Source organism: Papilio polytes, unplaced genomic scaffold (assembly GCF_000836215.1).
Source record: "Papilio polytes unplaced genomic scaffold, Ppol_1.0 DF824091.1, whole genome shotgun sequence".
Classification (NCBI taxonomy): domain Eukaryota; kingdom Metazoa; phylum Arthropoda; class Insecta; order Lepidoptera; family Papilionidae; genus Papilio; species Papilio polytes.
This window is the reverse complement of record NW_013525113.1, coordinates 85,385-98,640: the sequence shown is the minus strand read 5'-3', so window position 1 is coordinate 98,640 and position 13,256 is coordinate 85,385. Positions and strand designations below refer to the sequence as shown.

Sequence of the window (13,256 nt, the reverse complement as noted above, 5' to 3'; positions counted from 1 at the left end):
CGTTTGCACAAATATAGTCTGTTATGTAGCTAATCTTTGACGAACTTTTGTTTGAAAGTTTGAAATTGACACTTATTCACACTGCTTAACGTCTAAATTAGAATGCCCGGTGCATCGCATGACACACAACGTGCGAGTAATCGAAACACCGCCGTAAGTAAATAAAATAATTGTTGTTTATTCTTAAAATAAATGATTTTGCTTGAACGTAGTACCACTTATTAATTAACTTTGTTTAAATAGTTACTTTAATCGCTAAGAATCGAAAGAATGTTACGTTAAAACACTACTTTTATATTTAAAACTGCAGATTGCACAACAGCGCTGTTGCACGGTCTAACGTCACGACGGTCAATGCTGACGAAGAAGACGCTGATGCTGGCGAAGAAGTTCGATATACCGATCAGAGACGCGCTGAAGTTGGGCGCTATGTCTATGAAGATGAGCTGTAACATACAAACATTCGCGTCTTAAGACAGTCCACTAGCAACAGCAAATATTAACGAATTACGCAATAAGTTGAGAAAGCAAACAAGAACTAACAATCACACAAACGCTCAAACGTATATATTTAAAGTGAAAAGTTTTATGTTGACATGTCTTGACGCATTTTAATTTTAAATATCAAAATTTCAAATATCAGATTGATTTTTGAATCTTCTTTATAAAAAGAAGGCAACTAAGCTCAGTGTGAGAGCGCCACGGGCGCGTTACGGGCGCGTGTCGTAAACGCGGCCGTAAATTTTAATGGAAGGGTTCACGTCCAATGAATATGAGAGCAGAAATTTCTCGTATAAGTCTGTTTACAGCTTTTTAAATGATTTGTTACAAAACCCTACAGTAAACGAAAATTTGGTTCAGATAAGGTTATTACGTCATAAAATATTGATAACATTTTATTTTCCTTTCCCAAAAATCGTACAAAAAAGGGTTCAATGACTGGCATTAATTATCTCATTTGTTCATCTTTTGTAAGAAGGCCATGGTTTCGATTCTTTAATTATAGAATTGGTGCTGCACTTGCACTGCATTCAATTAGTTTCCTAGATCTAACCTGACATCATCTAACGATCAATAATCCAGCAATGTGAGCAATGAGAAGACGTAAATCTCACCAGATACCCGGTGTAGTTGCCGGCGTTGATGCCGACAGTGAGGGTCAGCATGGCGACGGCGAGGGGCAGGTTGCCGGCCGGCGTGTAGCTCAGCGCGATGAGCGCCAGCGCCGGCCCCCACAGACCTGGCAACAAACTCTAATTACTAACAAGGCAAGGCGTAGTTAGGATAAGAAGTAGGCAAATAATAAGGAAACATAACAAAAAATATTAACTAGCACAACAAGAAAGTCACATATCGATTCAATTCCAGTAGCCGCTGATACAAACATAAGGAAAACACAAATGCCCATTTATCACATTACCTTTAACACAAATATACGCCTTGCCTTACGGTACTAGTTTCCACTTTTACAAGTTTCCTTTTTTGAACGACAATAAATCCTTTTCTATGAAATATTTACGAAATAGTGTAATTTATTCAGGGTCAAATTATTTACCGATTGTATTGAATAGTTTTCTCGTATTGGTGACGCTCAACCAGTTCTTCTTAATGATGAAGTCGGTCATGGCTCCCAGCGGGAAGCTCAGCAGATATACCACGAGGTACGGCAACGAAGAAAGCATCCCATTCTAAAGACGATAAAGTTCATTTTATTAAACCTTGTTTTGATTAGGCGTTGTTTTTTCTCCATCTATCAAATTATGGACATTAAAGAGACGGAGATTGTCCGATCTCAATGTTTATTAAATGTACTGTTTATCACATCTGCGATCGCAACCTGTATGTCACACTGGTATTGAATACTTCAAGTGGTGTGAATTATAAAGTTGAAGTAAATTTCAAAGGACTTAAATGTATATCCGGTGGCATCAGATTTCCGTCAGTTGCATTATCAGGCATTCAGCATAAAAGTGAATTGACTTGCGATAATATTTCGATCACATGACTTCTTAACATCTAGTACGATAATAATTATTATATTGTAAAATAATAATAAAAAACAGAGGTCTGATTTAAATATGTTTTGGTAGTATTTTAGAATTTAATTTAATAGACCAATGTGCGTATTAGACTTCCTTTGAAAGCATTTTTGAAAACAAAACGAATGCATCGCAACAACACAATTACAATACTTTTTTTTGTGACTGATTTGCCACCGATTCACCGAGCTTGAGGTGGCCGAGCGCAGATGGCGCTTAGCCTAAACCTCGGACACTACGTAGTTCAATACGACCGGCTTACTTTTTTAATGTCCATGCCGAGGACTTTCGACATGTATGTGGGGATCTCCGTGAGCAGCGTGAAGAAGCCCCAGTTCTGTCCGCAGTGCGCCACCACCGCCGCCAGAAAAGGCAGGCTGGTGACCACGCTGCGCCACGGCGTCGGGTATCTCTGTACAACTCCTTCATTAATCTCTCAACTTTATTATAATAAGTTATTGGGTTTCAAATCAACACCCTCGTATATTTTCATGGGTCGCTTATAAATCTCAACGAAGGCAAATAGTGTACTTATGTGCATCATCATAACATTTATCTAAACAAATGAAAGAGTTGCATAATGTAGAGTCACGTTGGTAAATACTAAAGGGACGAATTAAAGCTTTTTATTAGTTACTTCTACATTTCGTTTCAATGAGCCTTAACCTACACTTCTTTCTTTCTGCTACAAGGTAAAATGTAAACAAAAAACAACATGTAATTGGCGTCAACAAAACATAAAGCTGTCATAGATAATGTTAAATCTTGAATCGGTAATAACTATTCAGTGGACATCTCTCGCGTGACTGATAACGTTGAGGACCGAGATTATCTGTTATCAGCCGGCAGTGGACCGGAATCATTTCATTATATTATGACGTAAGTAAAGTAAGATATTTGCGTGTTGGTAGCCGCAGCCGTTATCAAACAATTTAGCGCGTGCACAAATGTCATGATATCGCTCATCAATTTTGTTTTTCAATAAAAGTTGACTTTTGATTTCGCTATATTTATAAATGTAACAAGGAGTTAATTTACAAAGATGGGAAGTAGCGCTAGTACTACGTACTAACTGATCACTGGAACATAAAATAATAAACGAGTATGCATAGCTGAGACAATGAATTATGCTTTTACGATATCTGTACCCCTAATGCATTTACATTTTTAAAAATGAAATAAAACAAACCTTTTGTTCTCCGACTCTTCCCAAAGACACCTGAATGTATTTGAGTTCGTTGGCTGAGATAGCTTTGCTCGTCTCCAGCGACGCGGAGCCGAACATCAAGTAGCAGACGACCCAGATCGCTCCGAGTAGCGCGTTTGTATAGAAAATAGCTTCCCAGCCCCAAGCTGAGGCTATAAATCCTGAAGAAAGTAGCTGCAGAGCAACTCCAAGCTTCCCTCCTGAAACATTGAAGTAATCTAAAAAAAGAAACTAGTTTGTATAGTTAACTAGATTGGGGCTACTGGATATCCTCCAATATTACCAAAAAGTGCCAATAAATAAATCAAAGAGAAACTGTGGTGGAACATTATGGTATGTAAAGCCGCGATACTCAACAAGACTTTGCAAATAAGATGCTCTAAAAATGTATGCAGAAACTGACCCGCGTAGATGACGTTGCAGAGGAGGCCCCTCTCCTCGAAGGGTATCCACTGCGTGACGAGGTGGTGCGTGGCGGGGAACAGGAACGCCTGCGAGAAGCCTTGCAGCATGCGGCAGGCGCAGATCAACTTCCAACCACCCTAAAATTATTAGAACGATTTATTTTTTTCCCTATGATAAAAAATATAATATTATCTTTGATGTTTTATAAACTCGATATAATTTAAAATAAATAATAATTACTTTCTTCTTCTTCTCAGAGCACGCACTAGTAACTGTATCCTGCTTGCTACTTACGAGTTTGACTGCTAGTGGTGTTATCAAGGAAACTGCGGCGTTCATGATCATGGAAATGGTGAGGAAGATCTTCCCGCCGTAGCGACGCGATAACTCGCCAGCAGGAACCTGCAGCATGATGTAGCCCCAGAAGAATGACGACAGGATTTTAGACTGGACGCTGTGGCTCCAGTCGAAGTGCTAAGAAATTTATCAAATTTGAGATAAATCTTACATTGGTTGTAATGGTTAAATTTTAATAGAAGTAAAATTTCATGTATCACTATATTACAAAGTTTTCAATTTCCATCAACACATTAAGTTTGTGATTCTCTTAATACTTAGACCATATGGCCTATTGATCGTAATAAGTAAATCTCTAATTCCTAACGAACCCACAAAAGTTAATAGAACTTAGGCTCTTTTAAGAAAGAGAACTTAGTTCTTTTTAGAGTGAACCGCTTCCACATGTCTTCGAATATTATAATTGCTTATGGGCATTGATCAATCAATATTAAGTGAACTGGTGCTAACTTAAACCTAATGATCAAAACGAAATGAATAATAGAATTTGTTTTATACTGACGCCCTCTTTGGTGGTGTCTGTCATGTCGACGATGGCGAGGCTGATGTTGACGCGCATGCAGTACAGCAGCAGCATCGACAGAAACAGCAGCAACGTCTGCGTGTGCCGCGTGCCCAGCCCAGCTGCCGGCAAATACATGTTTAACTTTTAGTTAAAACTAAGGTTGCGCAACGAACTAATGTAGGTCTTGGCTTTCCATAGTCGTATTTCGTGGTTCCGCACCATCTGGGCCTAGCTCAAAATTTGGTACTTCTGCAAATCTGACCCTACCTTCTCCTTTCAGCGTCACCTGAGAGGGGCCGAATTCACGGTATTACTCCGAACATCATCTATTCCTTCCAAGGGATCGAACCAACATTGGTTAACTTCGTAAATGCATATTAAAACAAAATTTCGATTCGCAGACAGATTTCTTGATTTGTGTTTACATGGATTTTAATCGATTATTATTACGTCGCTCACTATTCCGAAAATTCTTCTATTTTAACTATTTTACAAGTATTTAATACATAATCAAAAAATTAAATGAAGCCATAAACTCACGTGACGCTATAATGCGATGTTCAACGATTTTCCCCATTATATTTTCTTTTATTATTATTTTGTAAATAATAAAAACAATAGTAGTCGCTGCACAGAGACAGCGCCGAACAAAACGCTCCAACATATCCCGTTGTGCGTTAATTTATAAATTCATCTGAGCTAAGACGTCACAGTTTATCTCATAGATTTAGTCAATCTTTACCCATTGCATTACTTTATCTTATCGTGTCCCTTTCCTTATGCGTACCTAGGTCCATATAAAAGACTAACGTAACCTAACCTAAGCAGTTATATTGTTACAAGTGTTGTTAGAGAGTTATAACACTTTGATAATTCTTCTTTAATTTATTCGCGACTCACACTAACAGGGGTTCACTGCACTGTCACAATTATCCGTTAACAATATACGACACACACAAACACAGAGTCACTAGCACTGAACACTTCACAAAACACTACCGACACTATAACAATTGCGTTTTCACTTCACGGTCACTTTTTCTTCTTCGCAGTTCACTTTCTTCCGTAAGACTCCCCGGGTCGTATCTGTTCCTCTACTCCCCTTGCATAGCCCGAATTTTGATTTCTTCTTTTCGTTATTTTCTTCCAGTACATTCTAGATTGTTCGAATCGCATACATTTTCTAATAGATATTCTCGATGCCTCCCTATCCTTTTCCGCTAAGTGCCAACATATGGCGCAGCGATAGAACATTCTGGAAAAATCTCAATTTTGCCACGGACATGAATTCCGCTGACCGATATATTTATACGATCATATTTATACAATTGTAAAATAAACATAGATATTTTTTTTTTCTTTAATAATTTTGTACATTCATTTTTTGTCTTTCCGAAATCATTTTAAAATAGCCAATACCGATTTTTTCATGTTTGAATTTGGTGTTATCAGATTTTGAAGACAGAAGTGTTTTAGATTCCTATCCTTCGTCTGAAGAACACTAAATACGTTCAGTTATGGATGTCTTTCTCATGTTACGTAATGTTAGTTCATAGTTTTTATCGCAATCCAACCACCAAGTTTAAACGAAGACGAATCCGTACTTTAGGGCGGTTTGAAATGTATAATAAAAAACTACCAGACATTTTCGGTAACGATACGTAAAGGGAATCAGTGTCGGAGACGCGTGAGTCGTTTTAATAAGGAAAACAATTTCATAGGTTTTTAACGTTTATTTTTTTTTTTTTGTAAATTATTCATAAATAATATATGTGTATTTTAAGAATAATTCAGGTACAAAAAACGTAGCATCAGCCATACAGACATTATTTTTCGATGGGTTTTTCTATGTTCGGATCTGAAAAAATAAAATAAAACATAAGCATTCAGATTCTTAAACAAAGAATCAAATATTTATTAAGCAAATTTAAAAAGTGGCAATAATAATAGCCAAGTTACAGGACAAGTTTGCATCTTACAACAATTTTAATGCAAATCTAATATTTGTCTGTTTTATTTTAGACAATCCATTGTACCCTAAAATGCTTGAACTATATGAGCCAGGCTGATACTGTTCACATTTAATTCATCCATTCATCTGTCTACAACAATTGTTTATGAAAACTCATAATAAAACAAACCGGAATCTTCTTCCTCCGGGTCGTTCCAGGGTTGTTTGTTGGATGTGGTAAACAGAACGAAACATAGATTGGTACAGAAGTAGATGCCTGACGCCAAGAAGAACACCTTCCGCCACTCCCCGGGATCCGTCTGTAATCCAATAACACCAACATTACTTGATTAAAAGGACGAACAGATTAATGTTATCTGTAAATGCGTTTTTTCATAATAATATTTAATTTCATAAAACAAATAATAATCTAGGTAACATTATTACAAAGAATTAATCTAATTTCCGGCTTTGAACGGGATAAAGGAAAGGTAATAAATCTTAATCTTTACATATTTTTTATAACTTTACCTCATCTTGTATGATAATGCCGCAAACCAACGGCGCTATGATAGATATAATGTTAGCGAAGAAGTTTGAGATAGCCATCAGAGATGAACTGAAGTTTGGCGCCAAGTCCACCAAAATTAACTGCAAACAAATTCAAATTTCATTTTAAAATGATATTTAATGATTTCTTAAATACTAAGTTGTAATGTAGTAAATACACTTTACGCTCTTTCTTTATATTAAAGGGGCGGAACGGGAAAGAAGACTGAAATTTGGCTTGGCAACGGATTTTATTGCAGTACACTATTACACTGGTTATGCTTGGAATTTGATCTATGAAAAGTAAAGTTAGTGCTATAGTAATACTCGAACACTCACCATGTATCCTGTGAAGTGGCCGGCGTTGATGCCCAAAGTAACCGTTAGCATTAGCACGGATATTATCATATTGCCCTCGGGCGCGTACGACAAGCCGATTAGCGCTAGAGCCGGACCCCACAAACCTGTCAAACGGTACAACTATAAGTATTAGATGATTATAGACCAGATATATCTTAACTTTTTTTCTCAGCAGCGTACATCTATACCATGTCTTAAGTGGACAACCTGAACTACGCAAGGAACTTGACGCATACAAGGGAGACATTTATATGATTAAGTAAAAATAATGAAAGTACCTATAGAGTTGGACAACTTCCTCGTATTGGTGACGCTGAGCCAGCGGCGCCTGATGAGGAAGTCTGTCAGAAAACCCACGGGGAAGCTCAGCAGGTACATGGCCAAGTACGGCAAAGACGACAGCACGCCGTTCTACAACAATTGAAATTATTAGCAATCGTGACAATGACATATCAAAACTAGTTGATATGATTACATTACGTACGTTGTCAATATCGTACATATCTTATTAAAATCACATAATTGCTGCCTGTCTCACTGACCTGTTTCAAGTTAACATCCAGTACTTTGGCCATGTACGTGGGCATCTCAGTCATGAGCGTGAAGAAGCCCCAGTTCTGTCCGCAGTGCGCCACCACGGCCGCCCAGAACGGGAGGCATGTCACGATCTTCAGCCAGGGAGTACGGTGTTTCTAGTTTATAAAATAATTCATTTATACCTCTCGAAGCAAATGTACAGAAATGAGAATAATTATTTTATGTAAGTCATTTTACTTCCAAAGTATCGTTTGACTTAATTTTAGTATCTAAAAATGTTATAAAGAATAGATACAAATCCTTATTCAACAAATTAACAAATTTTATCTTTATGTGATCCTTGCTCACAGCTCGAGCCCGGGGGAAGGAACGTCGCAAAAATTTCTTATGCAAATGTTAAATTTTACAAATGTATTTCGCTTCATCAAAAATCCTTTTTCCCGGTGCGGAGATAAGTGTAATAAGGAATCTCTCCAGCGTAAGGGAGCGGTAATGAGCTATTTTGCTATTCCCCTCCATGAATAATTCAGGTGCTAGACATTACACTTGCTAATGAGAGCACGCACTTGTTGTCAGACAGCCGAGTCGCGGAATTAGCTCAAATTGTATTAACTAATTCGGGGATTAGGTGCGGGGATATCTTTTTAAGTGCTGTGACCGCATGAATGGTCACTTAAATATAACAAGATATCCCAGAATATTGCTACAAAATGGCGATTTAGCACTTTTTTTTTTTATTTTAACATAATTTTACTTTAAACAGCTTGTTGTCCATCATAATACTTGGACTTGCCTTTTGTTCTTCGGTTCGTCCTAAAGACGTTTGTATATATCTAAGCTCATGCTGTGATATCATTTTGGATTGCTCGGGCGAGGCGGCGCCGAGAAAGACATAAGCGGCTGTCCAGAGGCCGCCACATATCGCGTTGGTGTAGAAGATCGCCTTCCAACCCCACGCAGACGCTATGAACCCTGAAGAGATCAGCTGAATGGCCACGCCTAGCTGACTGCCTGTTCAAGAAGCGACATTGTTGTTAAATTGTGATCACAATTCACACAATTAATTGCAATTGCAATGAAAAATATACCAGCATATATGATAGTGCTAAGCCTGCCCTTTTCTTCTAGCGGTATCCATTGGCTGACGAGGTGGTGCATGGAGGGGAACACGAAAGACTGGGACATACCCTGCAGCATGCGACACACCAATACGAACTTCCACCCGCCCTGCAACGTACAAAATAATATAAAGTTACTTTACGGAGGGTCAGCTTAATTTATCTTATACTATGCTGCTGATGACGACACTTAAATAAGAACCAAAAAATTAAAATACAATTTTTTTAATACATAGTAAACTATCATATACGTGTAAAATATGTAAACTTTATGTAAAATTGTCATGTCAATAAAAAGGCTTACATATAAATAAATAAACAAACTTACATAATAAGCAGCTGTGGGTAGGATCAGAGAGACAAACGCGTTGACAGACACGGAGATTGTGATAAGGACCTTGCCTCCGAATCGCTTGGCTAGTTCACCAGAGGGCAGCATGAGCAGCACGTAGCCCCAGAAGAATGACGACAAAATCATCGACTGCATGCTGTAGCTCCAATCGAAATGCTGAAAAAGTACAGGGTTTGAGATTACAAAAAAAGTCAAAAGCATTTTTTTTTATTTTAAATTTGTTCGTCATTTTGTAACATTTTTGGTTAAATTTTCAATCTATCGGAAAGGTTTAGGTTTAGGTTTAGTTTTGAACTGTCTATTATTACTATCCTTGAATAATTCCACTGTAAGAAATTTTATTAATACAATAAATTAATGTGCAGCGATAAATCAGTGTGTCATGACCTGACCAAGCCCACATCCACACACATTACTGTCGAAGATACGGAGAATATGTTAAATTATTTAATTGCCTTCAGTATGTAAAATTACATCAGCATTCATCACATAATTGTCTGTGTTGTGTCTCGATATAATAGGTCGATGAACATTATGTCTGCATTGGAAACAGCTAATGCCCGAAACTTCGTTAGCGTGTAAATTTTGAAGTGGTAGTGTGTGAACTACCACATTGCAATGAATGCAATGAAAAATAAAACTGTATTTGATATATTATCCTGGCTAATCTCAGTGAGATTATATCAAAAGAAATTTAGTAGATAACTAATCTGTCCAGGCATCATGGAAAAAACTGCATTTGATCGTGATCACGATTGCAAGATTCATTTAAAAAACGCGTGAAAGAAACGTGATCGGAAAAGGAAAACATTCTAAACAAAAATTAACTGGTTTTTAATTATTTTTTATGCTGTACAACATTGCTTACGTCGTCCTTGGTGGTGTCAGTCATGTCCACTATGGCCATGCTGATGTTGACGCGCATGCTGTACACGAGACATAGCGCAAGGAAGAGCAGGAACGTCTGTAAGTGACGCACGCCAAGGCCCCCTGCAAGTTAGTAACACTACAGTTATATTTTTTTAGAACAGATAATTTACAACGAGAACGGCATATCACTCAAACGATTCTTTCTTTTTTGTTTAGATAGAGAAAATATCTTTCCTATTATCATTTCGAAGGAGATAACATACTAGCACATAGCAATTACTCAACTGTAATTACCTCATACGAACTTTAACTGAACAATTCAATTATTTTGTTAAACCTAGCATAACTGAACATATGTAGCGGCTTTTATATTCACATTAATCATATCAGTTTCTGCACACTTATGTACCTCGAATGTTTCTATCGATGTGGGAACAATTTGATTGTGCTGGCAACAAGGGGGTTTTTTCATTAATTTCGTCTACACACATCATGCAAATCACAGACTCGATAGACGCACTTGCTTAATATGACTGATCCAAACAGTAACTGCATTTTGTTAGTATTTGTGTTTGTAAATCAGATAAGCTAACGACTACTTAGTTCTCAACGGACTTAATCATTATAAGTCAATATAATTATTTATCGGAGTATATAGTATCTCGTTGTTATTGTTAAGAAAACTCTACTTACTACTGTGTATTCTAAATCAAATGGATCTTGATCCCGGGATCCTCGCAAAGAATAGATAATCATCCTACTCTCGAGGCTCAGAGCCTACATTATATTTGGTGTAACTAGGTCATAGTCAACCACGCCGGCCCAAGTTGACGTCTTCTCAGACATGTGCATGTTACATCTTCTATGGCTTTCTTCACCGTAAGAATATGAGGTATATGGACATATGAATTAAAAACATATTTGTACATGACGAGATTCGAACCCAAGTTTTCTATCTTTATGATGAAAAATGAAAGTCCACCATTTATTAATAAAATAGTTTGGTAACACCAGGTTTGAGACATTAAGCTCCACGCTAGTGTTCAACCTGTTTAGCTCCATTGGACAAATAACCTAATTTTCATAGAAATTATTGATCTATTTTATAGGAGGTGTTGTTACTTCTTGTAGCATTTGATAAAACATTACAAACCGTTACCAAATATACTTGACATCTGAATTTAGTTGACGTTTGATACCAGTACTTTTATCTTCATAAGTCATTTTTATCGGAATCATATCGACTGCCAGAGAGTTATTTCATTCATAGATAAATGATTGCTATCTACATTGAATGACGAAACGCAAATAGGGGTTCGTTAAATTTGGGGGCTCGAAATTAATCGCCCATTCCTTTAGCTCTTCAAAATCAGCAAACAAAAAACGAGGAAATCCTTTTCTTTTGATTTCATTCAAAAATCTCTAATTCAACAAATGTTACTCAAATATGCGCGCCTACCCTTAAATTTAATATTTGCTTTATATAGATTTTGCAAACTAAAATTAACACTTGAGGATCCTTTTAACGTCACCTCGTGTTTGATTGCGATAGATTCAAAGTTAACACTATTTCATCATCTCCCTTACCTTATCCTACTCTCGTAACATCGGCGCACCAGGTTTCCGTCCTTCAAATAACTCTATCATCCGTCATCTCACACATCACTCTCTTCTTAATCATGTCACCTTTCACGCAATCCATCCATTTATTTCTTGTTTAAATAAGGAGCTAACATTATTTAAGTACCTTAAATTGACACAACTTGAGGAGATTGAACTTACTTGGAGGAACATTTTCAGTTTCGATTATTTTACCCATGTCGTCTGGAACTGCGTTTATTTCATGAATCTTATTCGTGTTACTTGTCCACGCCGAGTAAAATGCGGACCGATGTATCGATCTCTTAAATGTCCAACAACAACTAGAGATTCAATCGAATTGCAAATACTCTACCATATATCATCATCTGTCAATATTTATCTTGAATTGTTTTGTAAGCGATATTTACGTGCGATATAAATGCGATGCAAGATATTTTTGAGCTCGGACGCTGCAGTCGCCTCCCTTGACGTCATTGCAACTGTTGTTAGATCTTAATCAACAATAATATCCACTTAAACATAGATAAGTAAACATTAACAGATCAGATATTTGTAGCTTACATGGTTTCGTGCGCTCTTATTTGCGTCATAGAACAATTTCGGGAATAATTCGACAGTTAATATAAAAATAAATGCAAACTTAGTTGTAAATGTAAACAGTTCTCTTAATATGAATTTTCAAAATAACATTGACAGTGCTGTAACTCGGGCCCACTATTTCATTCACAGATACACGTTGTCACAGATATGCTTTAGTGAAGCGTTATAATTCTGGCTGTCATGTTTAGATTATTACTGCTCAATGTTCTGGTAATGTTAGAGTATCTAATCAGCTCCCAGTCAGTACTAACGATATACAAGCTCTACCATTGAGCTATTTTCAAGGTTGTCAATACAATTGAAAACATATTTTTAAATTGTAACTTCATTTATGAACTCGGGTATTTAATTATTTACGTACGAAGGAATAATTAATCAAAAAAACAAGAGTCCAGTATTATTTTTATTATGTCTAACTATATACAAGCCTTTGTTATTTCAGGTACAGAAATAAATAAAAAAGTAGTGATTTAGACCGCGGTGTTTCTTCAGCCAGTCGTCGGTTTTATTTCTGTAACAAAAGAGAAAATATTAATCCGTAAGTCCGTATTTCTTTGGTTCACATAAAAATTCAATAACGTACCGATATCGGTTTCTTTCTTATGTTCGTTCCACGGCTGCCTCGTTGAAGTCATAAATATTAAAAAGAAAAGATTTGTGAAGAAATACACGCCCGAGGCGAGGAAGAACACCTTCCGCCACTCCGATGCTGCCGTCTGGAACAATACACATTACCTTTACTTTGTAACATGAATTTAGGCTATAATCTTTAATACGCAATTAATTAGTATTAATTGAAAGCAA

The 13,256-nt window shown here is 36.9% G+C and overlaps 3 protein-coding genes across 5 annotated transcripts in view; all 3 read right to left on the bottom strand.

Annotated features, from left to right (window-relative positions):
- Positions 1–278: 278 nt before the first annotated feature.
- On the bottom strand, positions 279–4,648 carry LOC106099938 (putative inorganic phosphate cotransporter). The gene is made up of 8 exons (XM_013278630.1): positions 4,511–4,648; positions 3,892–4,125; positions 3,650–3,788; positions 3,229–3,446; positions 2,302–2,451; positions 1,556–1,688; positions 1,116–1,240; positions 279–446 (listed from the first exon to the last, which is right to left on the bottom strand). Exons 1-8 carry the CDS (start codon positions 4,646–4,648, stop codon positions 279–281), a joined length of 1,305 nt encoding a protein of 434 aa, XP_013134084.1.
- A 1,679-nt stretch (positions 4,649–6,327) lies between these two features.
- On the bottom strand, positions 6,328–12,172 carry LOC106099968 (putative inorganic phosphate cotransporter). Of its 3 annotated transcripts, none has more exons than XM_013278665.1 (11): positions 12,033–12,172; positions 10,249–10,370; positions 9,357–9,536; positions 8,999–9,137; positions 8,704–8,921; positions 7,916–8,065; positions 7,652–7,784; positions 7,353–7,477; positions 6,996–7,115; positions 6,655–6,784; positions 6,328–6,371 (listed from the first exon to the last, which is right to left on the bottom strand). In XM_013278665.1, the coding sequence occupies exons 1-11, from the start codon at positions 12,067–12,069 to the stop codon at positions 6,340–6,342; spliced, it is 1,386 nt and encodes a 461-aa protein (XP_013134119.1). In that variant the 5' UTR covers positions 12,070–12,172; the 3' UTR covers positions 6,328–6,339. The 3 variants fall into 3 exon arrangements, with proteins under 3 accessions (XP_013134119.1, XP_013134120.1, XP_013134121.1); XM_013278666.1 differs by lacking the exon at positions 12,033–12,172 and adding an exon at positions 10,944–11,439; XM_013278667.1 differs by lacking the exon at positions 12,033–12,172 and adding an exon at positions 11,178–11,439.
- A 670-nt stretch (positions 12,173–12,842) lies between these two features.
- LOC106099969 (putative inorganic phosphate cotransporter) overlaps positions 12,843–13,256 on the bottom strand; it is a 4,661-nt gene continuing 4,247 nt past the window's right edge. Inside the window, exons 10-11 of the mRNA XM_013278668.1 lie at positions 13,036–13,168; positions 12,843–12,963 (exon numbers count right to left, since the gene is read on the bottom strand). Of these exons, the coding sequence (XP_013134122.1) occupies positions 12,941–12,963; positions 13,036–13,168 (156 nt within the window). The 3' untranslated portion in view covers positions 12,843–12,940. The remainder of the gene's footprint in view (positions 12,964–13,035; positions 13,169–13,256) is intronic.